At 44.0% G+C, this 13943-nt stretch overlaps 2 protein-coding genes across 2 annotated transcripts; one reads left to right on the forward strand and one right to left on the reverse strand.

Annotated features, from left to right (window-relative positions):
• Positions 1-1054: 1054 nt before the first annotated feature.
• Positions 1055-1633, forward strand: LOC138887788 (uncharacterized). The gene has a single exon (XM_070169575.1). The coding sequence runs from the start codon at positions 1055-1057 to the stop codon at positions 1631-1633; it is 579 nt and encodes a 192-aa protein (XP_070025676.1).
• A 5496-nt stretch (positions 1634-7129) lies between these two features.
• On the reverse strand, positions 7130-7822 carry LOC138887789 (uncharacterized). The gene is made up of 3 exons (XM_070169576.1): positions 7811-7822; positions 7644-7717; positions 7130-7550 (listed from the first exon to the last, which is right to left on the reverse strand). Exons 1-3 carry the CDS (start codon positions 7820-7822, stop codon positions 7130-7132), a joined length of 507 nt encoding a protein of 168 aa, XP_070025677.1.
• Between the last annotated feature and the right edge of the window lie 6121 nt (positions 7823-13943).

The raw sequence follows: 13943 nt of genomic DNA on the forward strand, positions 1-13943 counted from the left end.
CTGGTACCTTGAGCAACATGCTCGAGAAACCCGTTTAGAGAGGTATCGAAGACACGTTACCCGCAGAAACTGCAGTTGCTGCCGATGATCCAAACACTACACGAACATGTAACACCCGTACTGTTACTAATACAGGCGATGATGCACTTACGACCATCTTAAAGAAAATGGAAGAGATAGAAAATGAGAACAAAACACTCCGCGGCCAGATGAAGGAACATCAGGAAATGGTCGATAAAATACTAGGCGCTCCGAAGTTGTTACCAAAATGCGACGTGGGCCGATTCATCGAACAGCCATATAGCAAAGGGGCAGCACCCCATTCTATTCCAAAGATCTTCAAAATGCCGTCATATTTGAAAATATATGATGGTACCACGGACTCGGAAGATCACTTAATCTATTACGTTTCCGCAGTAAAAGGTAACAATTTATCAAAGGAATAGGTGTTGTCTGTACTGCTGAAAACGTTTGGCGAAACTCATACAGGGGGAGCGCTGACTTGGTATTCCCAACTACCAGCACGATCAATATCAACGTTCGAAGAGATGGCAGATAAGTTCGCCACCGCGCACGCAGGAGCGAAAAAGGCAGAGGCTAGGGTTAATGATATCTTCGCCGTCAGGCAAATGACGGGCGAGAGACTTCGAGATTTCCTAGCCCGATTCAATAGGGTAAGGATGAGCCTACCAAACGTGTCACAAGGGATGGCAAAAGTAGCCTTTCAAAATGGGCTAAACAGAAACGGGTCAACGACAACCAAAAAGCTAATCAGTAAACTTATGAAGTACCCCCTACCACGTGCGAAGAGATCCGCAATGCCTATTGCGCCAAAGTGCGGGCAGACGAGGATGACCTAAATAACCTGCTTCAGCGATTAACATCAGTCCAAATCGAGACAAGGAGAAATCGCTGCAATGACGGGCAAAGAGATCAACTACCGCATTTCTATCGAGAAAGACACCAGCCTTATACCCGAACATCTAATCTGACTCCTCCACGACATGCAGATGTCGCGCCTTGACATATTGCACCCCCCCGAAACTAAAGAGGTATGACTCCATTGCTATCTGCTCACAATATTTGTGTTTCTCCTTCAGAAATAGTGTACGCATTGGAAAAGCTCGGCACGAAGGTGCAGTGGACGCAAAAGATAAAGTCGGATCAGAGCATAAGGAGGTCAAACATCCTGTGTGAATTCCTCCACGAAAGAGGATACAAGATCGAAGATTGCATAGGTCTGCAACAAGAAGTAGTAAGAATGTTAAACCAGGGATACCTGAAAGAACTTCTGAGCGACAAAGGACGGGCCAATTTCGCTCGAGGGCGCGATCAACCTCAAGGACCTCCAAAACCACCATCACCAGCTCATACTATACAAATGATCATTGGCGGCGGCGATGACACGGTAATCAACCATGTGAAATTCACCATCACACATAAATTCAAACGGACAGTTGCCCATGAACGGTATGACGACCTTGAAGACAGTATCATCTTCAATAAGTCGGATACCGATGGTTTGTCTTTCCCTCACTATGATGCTTTGGTTATAACTTTACGCATCGCAGATATCGATGTAAAAAGAATAATGGTGGATGACGGAAGCGGCGCGTGTATTGTTCACCCATGAGTTCTCATGCCGATGAGGCTCGAGGATAAAATAATACCACGTTGCATAACACTAACGGGCTTTAATAATGTAGTGGAGCGAACATCTGGAGAAATAGTGCTATTCGTCCTGGCTAGCAAGGTCACCTTGGAAACGACATTCCACTTCATGAATTAGGAAACAACCTACAACGCCATCATATGACGCCCATGAAAACACACCATGCGAGCCATCCCGTCAAGTTTCTATCAAGTAATCAAATTTCCCACCCTATGGGGGATATTCAGCATTTGAGGCGAGCCACGCACCGCCCAAGAATGCTACCGGATCACCCAATATTGCACACACACCAAACAACTAAAAGTGGCAAGTGCAGAGGAATAACAATCAGCCATGTCGGGAACCAAACCCGACGTACGAGCAGAGGCCATCAAAGACTCGGACATCGTAGAAGCTTGTAGGGCAACCGTAGAAGATCTTGATCCCGTCCAGCTGGACAAAATCGATAGCACGAAAAAGGCTTATGTTGGACACAACCTCTCGGAACCAGATAAATATCGTGAGTTTTTAACTAACAAAGCCGATTTGTTTGCCTTTTCCCACTCAGATATGCTAGGAATCCCAAGGGATATCGCCACACACATGCTGAATATCGATCTGTTTTACCCGCCGGTATGGCAAATGAGGAGAAGGTTCAATGCCGCCATCAATGAGGCGGTCAACGAGGAGGTTGGTAAATTACTCGCTAATGGTTCCATCAGAGAGTCGAAATACCCCCAATGGGTCATGGTAAAAAAGAAGAACAGGAAATGGCGGATGTGTGTCGACTTTACCGATCTAAACAAAGCTTGACCGAAGAACTCCTTTCCATTACCCCACATCGACCAGCTCATGAACGCAACAGTGGGGTACGAACTGCTGAGCTTCTTGGATGCCTACTCCGGTTATAACCAAATTCTAATGGCTGAAGAGGATCACGAAAAGACAACTTTCATCACTCACCGAGGAACGTACTACTATAAGGTAATGTCATTCGGACTCAAGAATGCAGGGGCCACGTATCAAAGATTAGTTACCAAGATGTTCAAAGAACAGCTCGGTAAGACCATGGAGGTTTACATCAATGACATGCTAGTCAAGTCGACAAAGAAAAAGGATCACATTGGCCATATGAAAGAAGCCTTTAAGTTATTAAGGCAATACGGGATGAAACTGAATCCCGAAAAATGCGCCTTCGGCGTAACTTCAGGAAAGTTCCTTGGTTTCCTAGTGTCACAAAGGGGTATCGAGGTCAACCCGGATCAGATCAGGGCTGTCGATGCAATATCAGAGATACTGACCAGTAAAAAGTAGGTACAGAAATTAACAGGATGAATAGTCGCCCTATCATGGTTCATTTCACGATCCTTGGATAGATGTCACAAATTTTTCATTGTGCTAAGGAAAGACCACAGACTACAACGGAATGAAGAATGTATCGACTCCCTAAGAAAACTGAAAGCGTATCTATCTTTGCCACCACTACTCGTCAAGGTGGACCCGGGTGAATGTCTACTTGTGTATCTAGAAGTATCCGAAGTTGCGGTAAGCGCAGTTTTGGTCTGTGAAAACAAAGGTACGCAATCTTCGATTTACTATATCAGCAAAACCTTAATCGATGCCGAAACAAGGTACCCTCACCTTGAAAAACTAGCTTTGGCATTAGTCGTAGCTTCACGAAAACTTAGACCATATTTTCAATGTCACCCCATAAAGGTGATGACAACTTCCCCCTAAGAGGTATCCTGCAAAAACCTGAACTATCGGGTAGACTGGCCAAGTGGGACATAGAATTAAGCGAGCACGACATAACATACCAACTGCGAACTACCGTTAAGTCGCAGGCGCTCACTGATTTCGTCGTTGATTTCAGCGCGGAAATATTGCCTGAAGTAGAACAAGAAGCGCTCCACGCTTCCACACATGCCGACCTCTGGGTCCTCTACACTAACGGTGCCTTTAATGCCTCGGGATCGGGACTGGGACTCGTCCTTGAAGTCCCTACACGCGAAGTGATTTGCTAGTCCATACGATGCCCCGAGATGACTAACAACGAGGCCGAGTATGAAGCTGTGATTGCAGGTTTGAAGTTAGCCCTCAAATATGGCGCCCGACGACTCGTCCTCCATTGTGACTCTCAACTCATGGTGAACCAAGTCACCGGGACTTTCCAAATCAAAGAACAAAGACTACAAAGGTACCAGTCAGAAATTCACAAACTACTGCCAGAATTCGATTAATGCCGCCTCGACCAAATACCCAAGGCACAGAATATCGAAGCAGACGGCCTCGCCAAACTAGCGGCGGCCACCAAAAATATCAGCAAAGAAAATGTGGTCACCCTTCTCCATTCCGTAATAGACCACGTCGAGGTACATTCTGTAAACCTAACTTGGGACTGGCGCAACCGCCTCATAGCATATTTGCAAGATGGAATGCTCCTGCAAGATAAGAAAGAAGCCAAAAAGCTCTGGGTCCAGGCAGCCATATACAACCTCGTAAATGGTGATCTCTACAAAAGAACATTCGACGCCCCCTAGCCAAGTGTCTTGGGACAAATCAAACAAGGCGAGTACTGGAAGAAGTATACGAAGGGCACTGCGGTGCCCACACGGGAAACCGCACCCTCGTCCGATGCCTCATCCACGTCAGATACTACTGGCCCATCATGAAAAAAGAAGTCGCGAACTACGTCAGGAGATGTGAACAGTGTCAGAAGTACACCCCTATGATACATCAAGCAAGGGAACTCCTTCATTCCGTCACTTCACCATGGCCATTCATAAAGTAGGGGATGGACATAGTCAGTTCCCTCCCAGCAGGACGACGTAAGGTACGTTTCCTTTTGGTTTTAACTGATTACTTTTCTAAATGGGTGGAAGCAGGTGCATATACTCAGATACGTGAGCAAGAGGTCATCGCGTTCATATGGAAAACCATAATATGCCGTTTTGGCATCCCCAAAGAAATCGGCTGCGACAACAGACCTCAGTTCTTCGAAAAGAAAATGACCGAGTTTTTCGAAAAATGGCACTTCAAACGAATACTCTCCACGCCATATCACCCCGCCGGCAATTGTCAAGCCAAATCCTCCAATAAAGTAACACTAAATATATTGAAAAAAAAGCTTGAGGACGCTAAAGAGCTATGGCCTGAACTACTACCGGAAGTATTATGGACATACCTCACTATGCCAAAAACCAGCACCAGATGAGACGCCATATTCACTGGTCTACGGGACTGATACAGTTATACCCGTCGAGGTTGGAGAACCTAGTTTGAGATACTCCAACGAAAGTGGACCGAGCAACGACGAAAGTAGACTACATGATCTGGATGAAGTCGAAGAATGGAGAGACATGGCCCACATAAGAATGGTGACCCAGAAGCAACAAATAGAAAGGTACTACAACAAGAAAGCCAAAGTGCGGCCGCTCAAAGTTGGAGACTACATCCTCAAGGCTAAAACACAAGCTGCAAAAGACCCTAATAAGGGAAAACTAGGAACAAACTGGGACGGATCGTACAAAATCACGGCCACAACAATCAAAGGAGCATTCCAGTTAGAGACAATGGAGGGAAAACTACTCCAAAAGAACTAGAATGTCACCCACCTCAAATACTTCCACTTTTGAGAGGAGGCGCCACCTAAGTCGTACTTTTTTTCCCTCACCCGGGTTTTGTCCCAATCGGATTTTCCCGGTGAGGTTTTTAATGAGGCAACAAGGGGGATATCTCGAGGTCCGAGGTATTGTTCATTACCCAGTCCATCAACATGATCTCTGGTATGGAGTGAAGGGATTGTATATAGATAATCAAATCTCCATTGTATGTACAGAGTCGACATGAGATTCCTAAGAAAATGTAATCAAATCTCCATTGTATGTACAATGTCGACATGGAATTCTTACAAAAATATAATCAAATCTCCATTGCATAAATAAAGTCGACATGTGTCTCCCTACAATAATATAATCGAATCTACATTGCATGGATAAAGTCGGGATGTGCCTTCCTAGGGGAATACGATCATACCTCCAACATGGAATGGCGAAGGCTATCGATGAAACATGAGTTCGACCTCGTTCGAACTACGAGGGGATACTATTTCGATGATAGTAAGAAGCAACATCCCAATGGCCAAGGCCATCGACGAAACATGAGCTCGACCACGTTCGAACTACGACGGGATACTACTTCGACGACAGTTCGAAGCAACATCCCAATGGCCAAGGTCATCGACGAAACATGCGTTCGACCCCGTTCGAACTACGACGGGATACTACTTTGACGATAGTTCGAAGCAACATCCCAATGGCCAAGGCCATCGACGAAACATGAGTTCGACCTCGTTCGAACTACGATGGGATACTTCTTCGACGATAGTTTGAAGCAACACCCCAATGGCCAAGGCCATTGACGAAACATGAGTTCGACCTCGTTCGAACAATGACGGGATACTACTTCGATGACAGTTCAAAGCAACATCCCAATGGCCAAGGCCATCGATGAAACATGAGTTTGACCTCGTTCGAACTACGACGGGATACTACCTCGATGATAGTTTGAAGCAACATCTCAATGGCCAAGGTTATCGACGAAACATGAGTTCGACCTCGTTCGAACTACAACAGGATACTACTTCGACGACAGTTCGAAGCAACATCCCAATGGCCAAGGCCATCGACAAAACATGAGTTCGACCTCGTTCGAACTACGACGGGATACTACTTCGATGACAATTCGAAGCAACATCTCAATGGCCAAGGCCATCGACAAAACATGAGTTCGACCTCGTTCAAACTACGACAAGATACTACTTTGACGACAGTTCGAAGAAACATCCCAAGGGCCAAGGCCATCGATAAAACGTAGGTTCGACCTCATTCGAACCACGATGGGATCCTACTCCGACGAAAGTACACAGCAACATCCCAATGGTCAAGGCCATCAAAAAAGAAAGAAAGAGGAATCAACCTCACCCAAAAGATAAATCGACTCAACAGCTCGACAGGTATCCAGGATACCATAGAAATTGCAAAGAGCACCAACCCATGGACAAAATAAAATCTACATTGTATAAAAATAATTTACACTGATCTTTACAAAATAGGCTCAAGCATGCCCCGTCCCACAAAAGCCCCAAAGAAAAAAAAACACAATATTACACATTATCCCCGGTAGGGTAAGCTTCTTCGTACCAACAGTCCGAAGCAAGACAGTTCGCCTCATCCGAGTTGATATCATCTCCATCAGGAGTATGAGGGTCGTACCCACACGCCTCACGAGTTGTAGGAGTTTCGTTATGCACGGTTTGAAGCTCCGCCTCAGTTGCCCTCCCCTCGGCGTGGAAAGCCTTGTACACGTCAAGTCGGGCCTCAGCAAGAACCTGTAACTCATATAAGTGACGAGACACGACCAGATCGGCTGGAGCATAGGACATGGAAGGTTGAGAACGTCGAGTTGCATCCTCCTCTCTCAGCGAGGCCACTGCCTATTCAATACAGATAACTCCGCCTCCAACTCTTTAACATGCCCTTCAAGCCCCGCGACCTTAAGATTAGAGGCCTCCCTCTCACCAGTTAGCTCTGACCTACAAATACAAAGGGCATCCTCCAACAACACCATTTCAAAAATAGTTGTCGCCATCTTATCAACACCAACGTCCAGCTCGCCCTTAAGCCCCTCAATCTCTGCCGCCTTCGCACTCAATTCAGCGGTCAAATCGGCCACTCTCGCCTGTAAGTCGACATTCTCGGCCATCACCCCCCTGCTCAACTCAAGCTCGTCCTCATTCGCCCTAAGGGAGGCCTCAAGTTCACTATTGCGGGCGACAGCCTTCATGAGCTCCTCATCCCGCTCCTTCAACTCTTTGACCTTGCGCTCCATTTGGTCCTCCCTATGTTTGAGCCATTTGCAAATAAACTAAAATTTAGGGTCTTGAGTATAAATATTGGCCATCGCGCGATGCTTAGCACGATATCGTTGTTACTTGGAAGACATCTTCCCATATAAGGCCGTCCTCCTCTTCTCCCGACGCTCGCATTCGATCTCCATGATTAGGGTCTGGCACAAAAGAAAAAGAGAAGTTAAAAATGAAATACAAGTCGACAATTGTCGCACAAGCCCAACGACGAAAAGAAAAAGAAAAGAACCTACCCGCAAAGCCATACCAGCGACGTTCTAAGATAATTCCATGTCACTCATTGCCCTGAGCACCTCGTTTTCAGGGGCAACACATAGATGAGTTAAAATGGATGCCACTTGCTCACAGTTCGACAATAAGTTATAGTCCCCAGGGATGACTATGTGACAGTCAGACCCCTCCGCTCTGACCTTCACGTGAGTATGACGACCTACAAACTCATTGACTTTCTCCGGGTTGACATATAAGCCTGAGCCTTCGCCCTCGACGCAACGACCTCCAACGTTGGACGATGCGCCACCCTCGGCAGAGCATACGGAATCGGCTCCTAGACAAATCCCCTCTATGTGAGGAGACCTCCCCGATAATATGTCATCGTCCATGAATGTGGGCACAGGTGTCGTCTGCGACACCCTACTTCTATCAGCGTCGACAGCCACACCCTTCCCGAGCTCCATTCTCCTCATTTATCTCAATAACAGCTCGTCCCCATTGGAGGATTCGTCCAAAAGGTGGGGGCGGCATTGAAGAAGCCTCCTCCCTCATGACCACGACCTGAGAGGGGCCTTCTAATTGACCAAGTAGAGGACGGCCCTCTCGAACAGATTCACTCAAAATAAATTGTGTCCGCGGCGGCAACGACATGTCGAAATGCAGGAACTGGCGCCCTCCGCCTGAAAGCTCCTCAACCTACCATCACAAAGTAGTCGAATTAATGGATGACAATATATAACCAATGAAGGGGTAAAGGGAAAACACTCACCGGTTGGAACTTTAGGGCCGTAACGCTTTACGAAGGAAGGCCAATCATGGGTTTCCGCTGCGTGGGATAACAAACGAGCTGCCCAATCCCTTATGCCCGCAATAGGGCGGGGCAGACGTCCCATAGCTGCAAATGAGAAGCAAACAAACTTTATAATGAATACAGACGAAGGAGGAATAAAATGAGTGGTGACACTTACGAGTCTCATTCCATCGCTCCAGGAACCTGGCAGAGTCGAAGACAATATGTTCGGTTTTGACAAAGAAGTACTTGTCCCAAAACTTGTTGCTTGCTCGGTTGTCTGTCCAGACCACCAACCCTTTTGTGCCACGGTGCCTCAAATGCACCATGGTACCTCTGTGGAAGCTAGGTGAGAATAGGTGCAAAAGGTGGTAGATAGAAATATTACATTCCACCAACTCCGCATACTTGGTCAATAGTAGGAGCACCTTAAGGGTATACGGCGAAAGATGTGCCTGGAAAACTTGGTAGAACCTACAAAACTCCTCCGCTAAGGGGAAGAGAGGAAAAGTGTAGCCAATCACGAAAGGGTACTCATAGAAAGCGCAGTACCCAGGCCTGTGGACATCTACAAAATCTCTCCCCGCCAGAATCATGTCAACGTGAGCAGGGATGCTATATTTTTACGAAGAGCGTCAAGGTGAACCTTCTCCGTCTCAGAAAGTACGGGGGCAAGAGTAGGAGGGGGTTCTTTGAGGAAGTCACTCCGAGACATGGGGTGTCTCGGTAATAACTCCTCCACTGTAGGGGGATTGTCACCCTCTTCTACCACCGTATCTTCACTGCCTGAAGAGGGCACCGTGGACAATGGGGTGGCCTCAGGAACCCCTTCACGAGAACGATGAGATCTTGGTATGATGTCGTTCAAAGGAGTATCAATGCAAAAAAGGAGGAAGAAGAAGCTACGAATAAAGAACGTAAGAAGAAGAAGCAGAAGGGTATCAGGGCAAGCTCGGAGGAATAAGGGAGGTTATCAGGAGTGAAATGGCCAAAAACTTTAAAAAAAAACAAATCCTGCACCTATTTATAGGGTTGCGTGGCACCAGAATCGAAGCGGAGGGTCACATTGTAGCCCTAGCATCGAAGCATGAAGCTATCAACTCCTGCAGCGAAAACATGCGCAATGATGACGCATGTGAAGATGACATCATTTTCCGGTAAAGTGTATTACTCAGTGTCTTTCTAAGCACGCTGACCGTTCCCCCATTGGCCACGTCGTAACGTCTCAACAGATCAAATTTCTCCATAAGAATGCATAATGTCCGCTCATCGAGGACGCACCCAGCTGCAACCCCGACAAGCGGAGGGACTAACTGCATGGGTCCGAATTTGACCAATCACGACCAATGATGAGTACGACGAATGACGGGGTCTCCTTGAATCGATGTCCTGAGGGAGACGACCTTAAGGCAAACAAGAGACTGCACGACCCTTGTAATAGTGTAGAGCCATTAGGGGACATGAGGAATATTCCTTCGAATATCCCTTGTAATTTGTCTTTTACAGCTTAGAAGAGTTTCACTCTTTGTATATATAGAGGGCAATAACCTTGTAAAAGGGGGATCCGAATATTGGCTGCATTACTGTTTACAAATGAGAAGATTTCTACAAGATTTTTACTAAAGTAGATCATTAAAGAAATTTTGTGACCCGCCTTCTCTTTATCGATCATTCTTTCTAGAGATTATTATACTCAGCTAAGATTTACCCCTTCATCTTCGATTTATTTGTTCAAAAAAGTTTCAATATCTTTTGAGTCAAACAACTAACAAAATGAATGTTGCATTTACCTAAAAAGACTATGCTCTTTAAATTTCACAAGACCAAAAGGGTTCATTTGGTATGAGGGATAAAGGATAACTAATTCCGAAATTAAATTTGAGATGAGTTTATCTCATGTTTGGTTGGGATAAAATCGTTGTATAACTAATCCCGAAATTAGTTATCCCAGAATTATAGTATTTTTCTATCCCCATGGAAGAATGGGATAAATAATCCATAATTAATCATGAAATAACTTGTTTCCCAACCAAACAACCCTAAGAAACCAAACAACTCCTAAGAGTTTAATTAAATCCTTCTATTTTGTTGGTTCGTTTTTGTTGTTATTTCTTTCCCTTATACTAATTGATGAGATTTTGGACTTACAAATGACAATGTTCAGATAGTTCATACGACAAATCATGCGTAAGATGAGCATCTACTCTTTGGTTAGTTAACAAAGGATATTGTAAAGTCATGGATATATACGGATATCGCAACTTAAACAAATAAGCTGTGTACAGTCAAACCTCTTTATAACAGTTTCGTTTGTTCCAAATATTTTTGGATATTATAGCGAAGTGCTGTTATAAAGAATATATATTACAACATAACTTAAAAATTAGTTCCGGAAAAGTTTAGCTTTTATAGTAAGATATTATATAGGGATGTTGTTATGTTGTCAAAAGGTGATACCAAAACATTTTATTTTATGTACTTTATATGGAAGGTCAGCATTTACGGCAGCGATTTAATTTCTGCAGGCAAAAATTGACAGAAAGGGAAGTCTATTATTAATTTAGTTACTCAACCAACAAATTACAGTACCAATTATTATATATTTACTTATTTTTAAAGCGTAATTAGACGAAATTTCATTGACTCAGCTCTCTTAAATTTATTTAGTTTAATAATTTTGTTTTTGTTGTCATGTAAATGCAGGAACTAGTAGCTTTCTTTTCTTTTAGTTCAAATTAATCTTGGTACCCTTTCGTTTTGAATCAATCTGGAATTCTCAACCAGACTTACGCCCTATGATAGATGCTATATGGCAACAACAAATATCTCTATTGCTGCTGCTTGGAATCGTAACACTTTTGGTAATATCTTCAAAAGAAAGAACAAACTACTTGCTCGTTTAACGGGTCTCCAATCCTCCTTACACTATTCAACTAGTACTTTCCTACAAAATCTAGAAAGGGACTTTATCCAGGAATATAACTTAATTCTCCAACTTGAGGAAGACCTATGGAAATTAAAATCTAGGATCAATGGATTAACGAAGGAGACGCAAATACTAGATTCTTCCACCAATCAACTTTAAATCGTCGCAGACATAACCGCATTACAGCTCTCCAGGATACATTGGGTAATTGGTGCTATGATACCCCCACTATTCAATCGACCTTCATTAATTTCTTCTCTAACTTATTCACAACTGAATCCACAGTCTCCCCTAAAGCACTTCCTCTTTACCAATACAATGTGCTACCCCCCCTTTCCCGGGCAGCCTCCCAGTTGGCAAGACCACTTGACGACCTTGAAATCACTCAGGCCATCCACTCCTTTCAACCGTTCAAAGCACCTGACCCAGATGGTCTCTATCCCTACTTCTATCAGGAATACTGGCCTGAGATTTCACACTCGGTTGTCACCTTTTGTAAACAAATTTTTTTACAAGGACGCATTCCTGACAAAATCAACATTACCTACCTTTGTCTTATTCCCAAACAACGTCATGCAGCTCAAGTCACCCATTATCGACCCATAAGCCTCTGTAACACTATCTACAAAATTATCACAAAAATTATCGTTAATCGTATCAAGCCCTATTTACCAAACATTATCAGCCCAACTCAAGCTAGTTTCCTAAAAGGGCATCGGGCAGCGGATAATGCTATTATCGTCCAAGAAATCATGAACAAATTCAAAAATAAAACTAACAGTACCCCTCATATACTTCTTAAATTGGATCTCGAAAAAGACTTCGATAGATTAGAGTGGTTTTTCATTAGACACACCCTTACCTATTTTAACTTCCCACCTTCCCTCATCTCTCTCATCATGTCTTGTATATCCACTTCTTCCATTTCCATTCTATTCAATGGCACACCAACCCATTACTTCTTACCCTCTAGAGGTATAAGGCATGGAGACCCCCTTTCCCCATACCTATTCATATTATGCATGAAAATGCTAACTCACTCCATTGACCGCGCAGTAGATTACAAGCAGTGGTCTCCCATAACTCTTTCCAGATCAAGTCCCCGCATTTCCCACCTACTTTTTGCGGACGACATAATACTCACCTCTAAACTAACCACAAATTCATGTCACTCCATTATTGACACTCTCACCAACTTGACCAATTTAACTAGACAAAGGATCAATTTTCACTAGTCAAAAATATTTTTCTCAAAAAATTATCGACTCTATCAGAAAAACTTTGTCCTCAACTCTTTCAACATGTCCGAAGGAAAATCTTTTGGTAGGTACCTGGGATTCCCCATTTTCCTTAGACGACCCCAGAAAAAGGACTTCCAACACATCTTAGATAATTTTAAATTGAGGCTTGCCGGGTGGAAGACCCAATGCCTTACTATAGCAGGTCGAGCCACCCTTATCAAATCAATGCTCAACTCTCTACCTAATCATACTATGCAATATATCTCCCTCCCTCACAATATCATCACCCAACTAGATAGATACAAAAAACGTTTCCTATGGGGCTTCACATCTCAGAAAAATAAGATGCACCTCTATCACGACCCGGATTTTCCATCCTCGGGAGTCGTGATGGCGCCTACTCATAGAAGCTAGGCTAGTCACGAAATATAGAAAATCTAACACTTTCATTTTTTTAACGAGTTAAATTAATAGGTGATCAACATTTAAATAATAGCGAAAGATGAAATTAAGCGGAAGACTTAGACTAATATAATACCAAAATAAGTACGAAAATGCCAACATGCATCTCTACCCAGAAACCAGTGTCACAATATCCACGGACTGTCTATGAATACTACATACAAACGTCTTAACAGGGAAATACAGTCTGTCTCGGAAACAAGTGAAAACAGAACATGTAAATAGATAGAAGAGAACGCCGGGACTGCGGACGTCAGTAGGACTACCTCGGGATCTCTGAGTGGACTGAAGGCTGGCTCCCCAAGTGCTACTGCCCAAATGCTGCTCCGGTATCTGCACATAGTGCAGAATGTAGCATCAGCACAACCGATCACATGTGTTGGTAAGTGCCTGGCCTAATTTCGGTGAGGTAGTGACGAGGCTAGGACCAGACTCCAAATAAACCTGTAAAGTTATATAATATACAGCGGAAAATAAACAAGAATAAACAATTTAAATGGGAGGCGGTACATGCTACGAGAAAAATATCAAATCCAGCAGAAACTTAAGAGAAATATGATAGAAAGATTCAGGATCTACAACAAAACATTAATAATACTGTTGCGGTGCGCAACCTGATCCCTTATCATTTAACATTGTTGCGGCGTGCAACCCGATCCATTTAGCGTGCAACCCAATCCAATATAATATTTGTTGCGGCGTGCAACCCGATCCATATATAATAATGTTGCGGC

This window comes from Nicotiana sylvestris, chromosome 3 (assembly GCF_000393655.2).
Source record: "Nicotiana sylvestris chromosome 3, ASM39365v2, whole genome shotgun sequence".
NCBI lineage: Eukaryota > Viridiplantae > Streptophyta > Magnoliopsida > Solanales > Solanaceae > Nicotiana > Nicotiana sylvestris.

Bases quoted from the DNA above. Each gene is read 5' to 3' on its own strand.
- LOC138887788 (XM_070169575.1), top strand. From the start codon at position 1,055: ATGACTCCATTGCTATCTGCTCACAATATTTGTGTTTCTCCTTCAGAA.
- LOC138887789 (XM_070169576.1), bottom strand. The intron at 7,551-7,643 runs GTAACAACGATA...GCTCAAACATAG, and splicing joins TATGGGAAGATGTCTTCCAA to GGAGGACCAAATGGAGCGCA.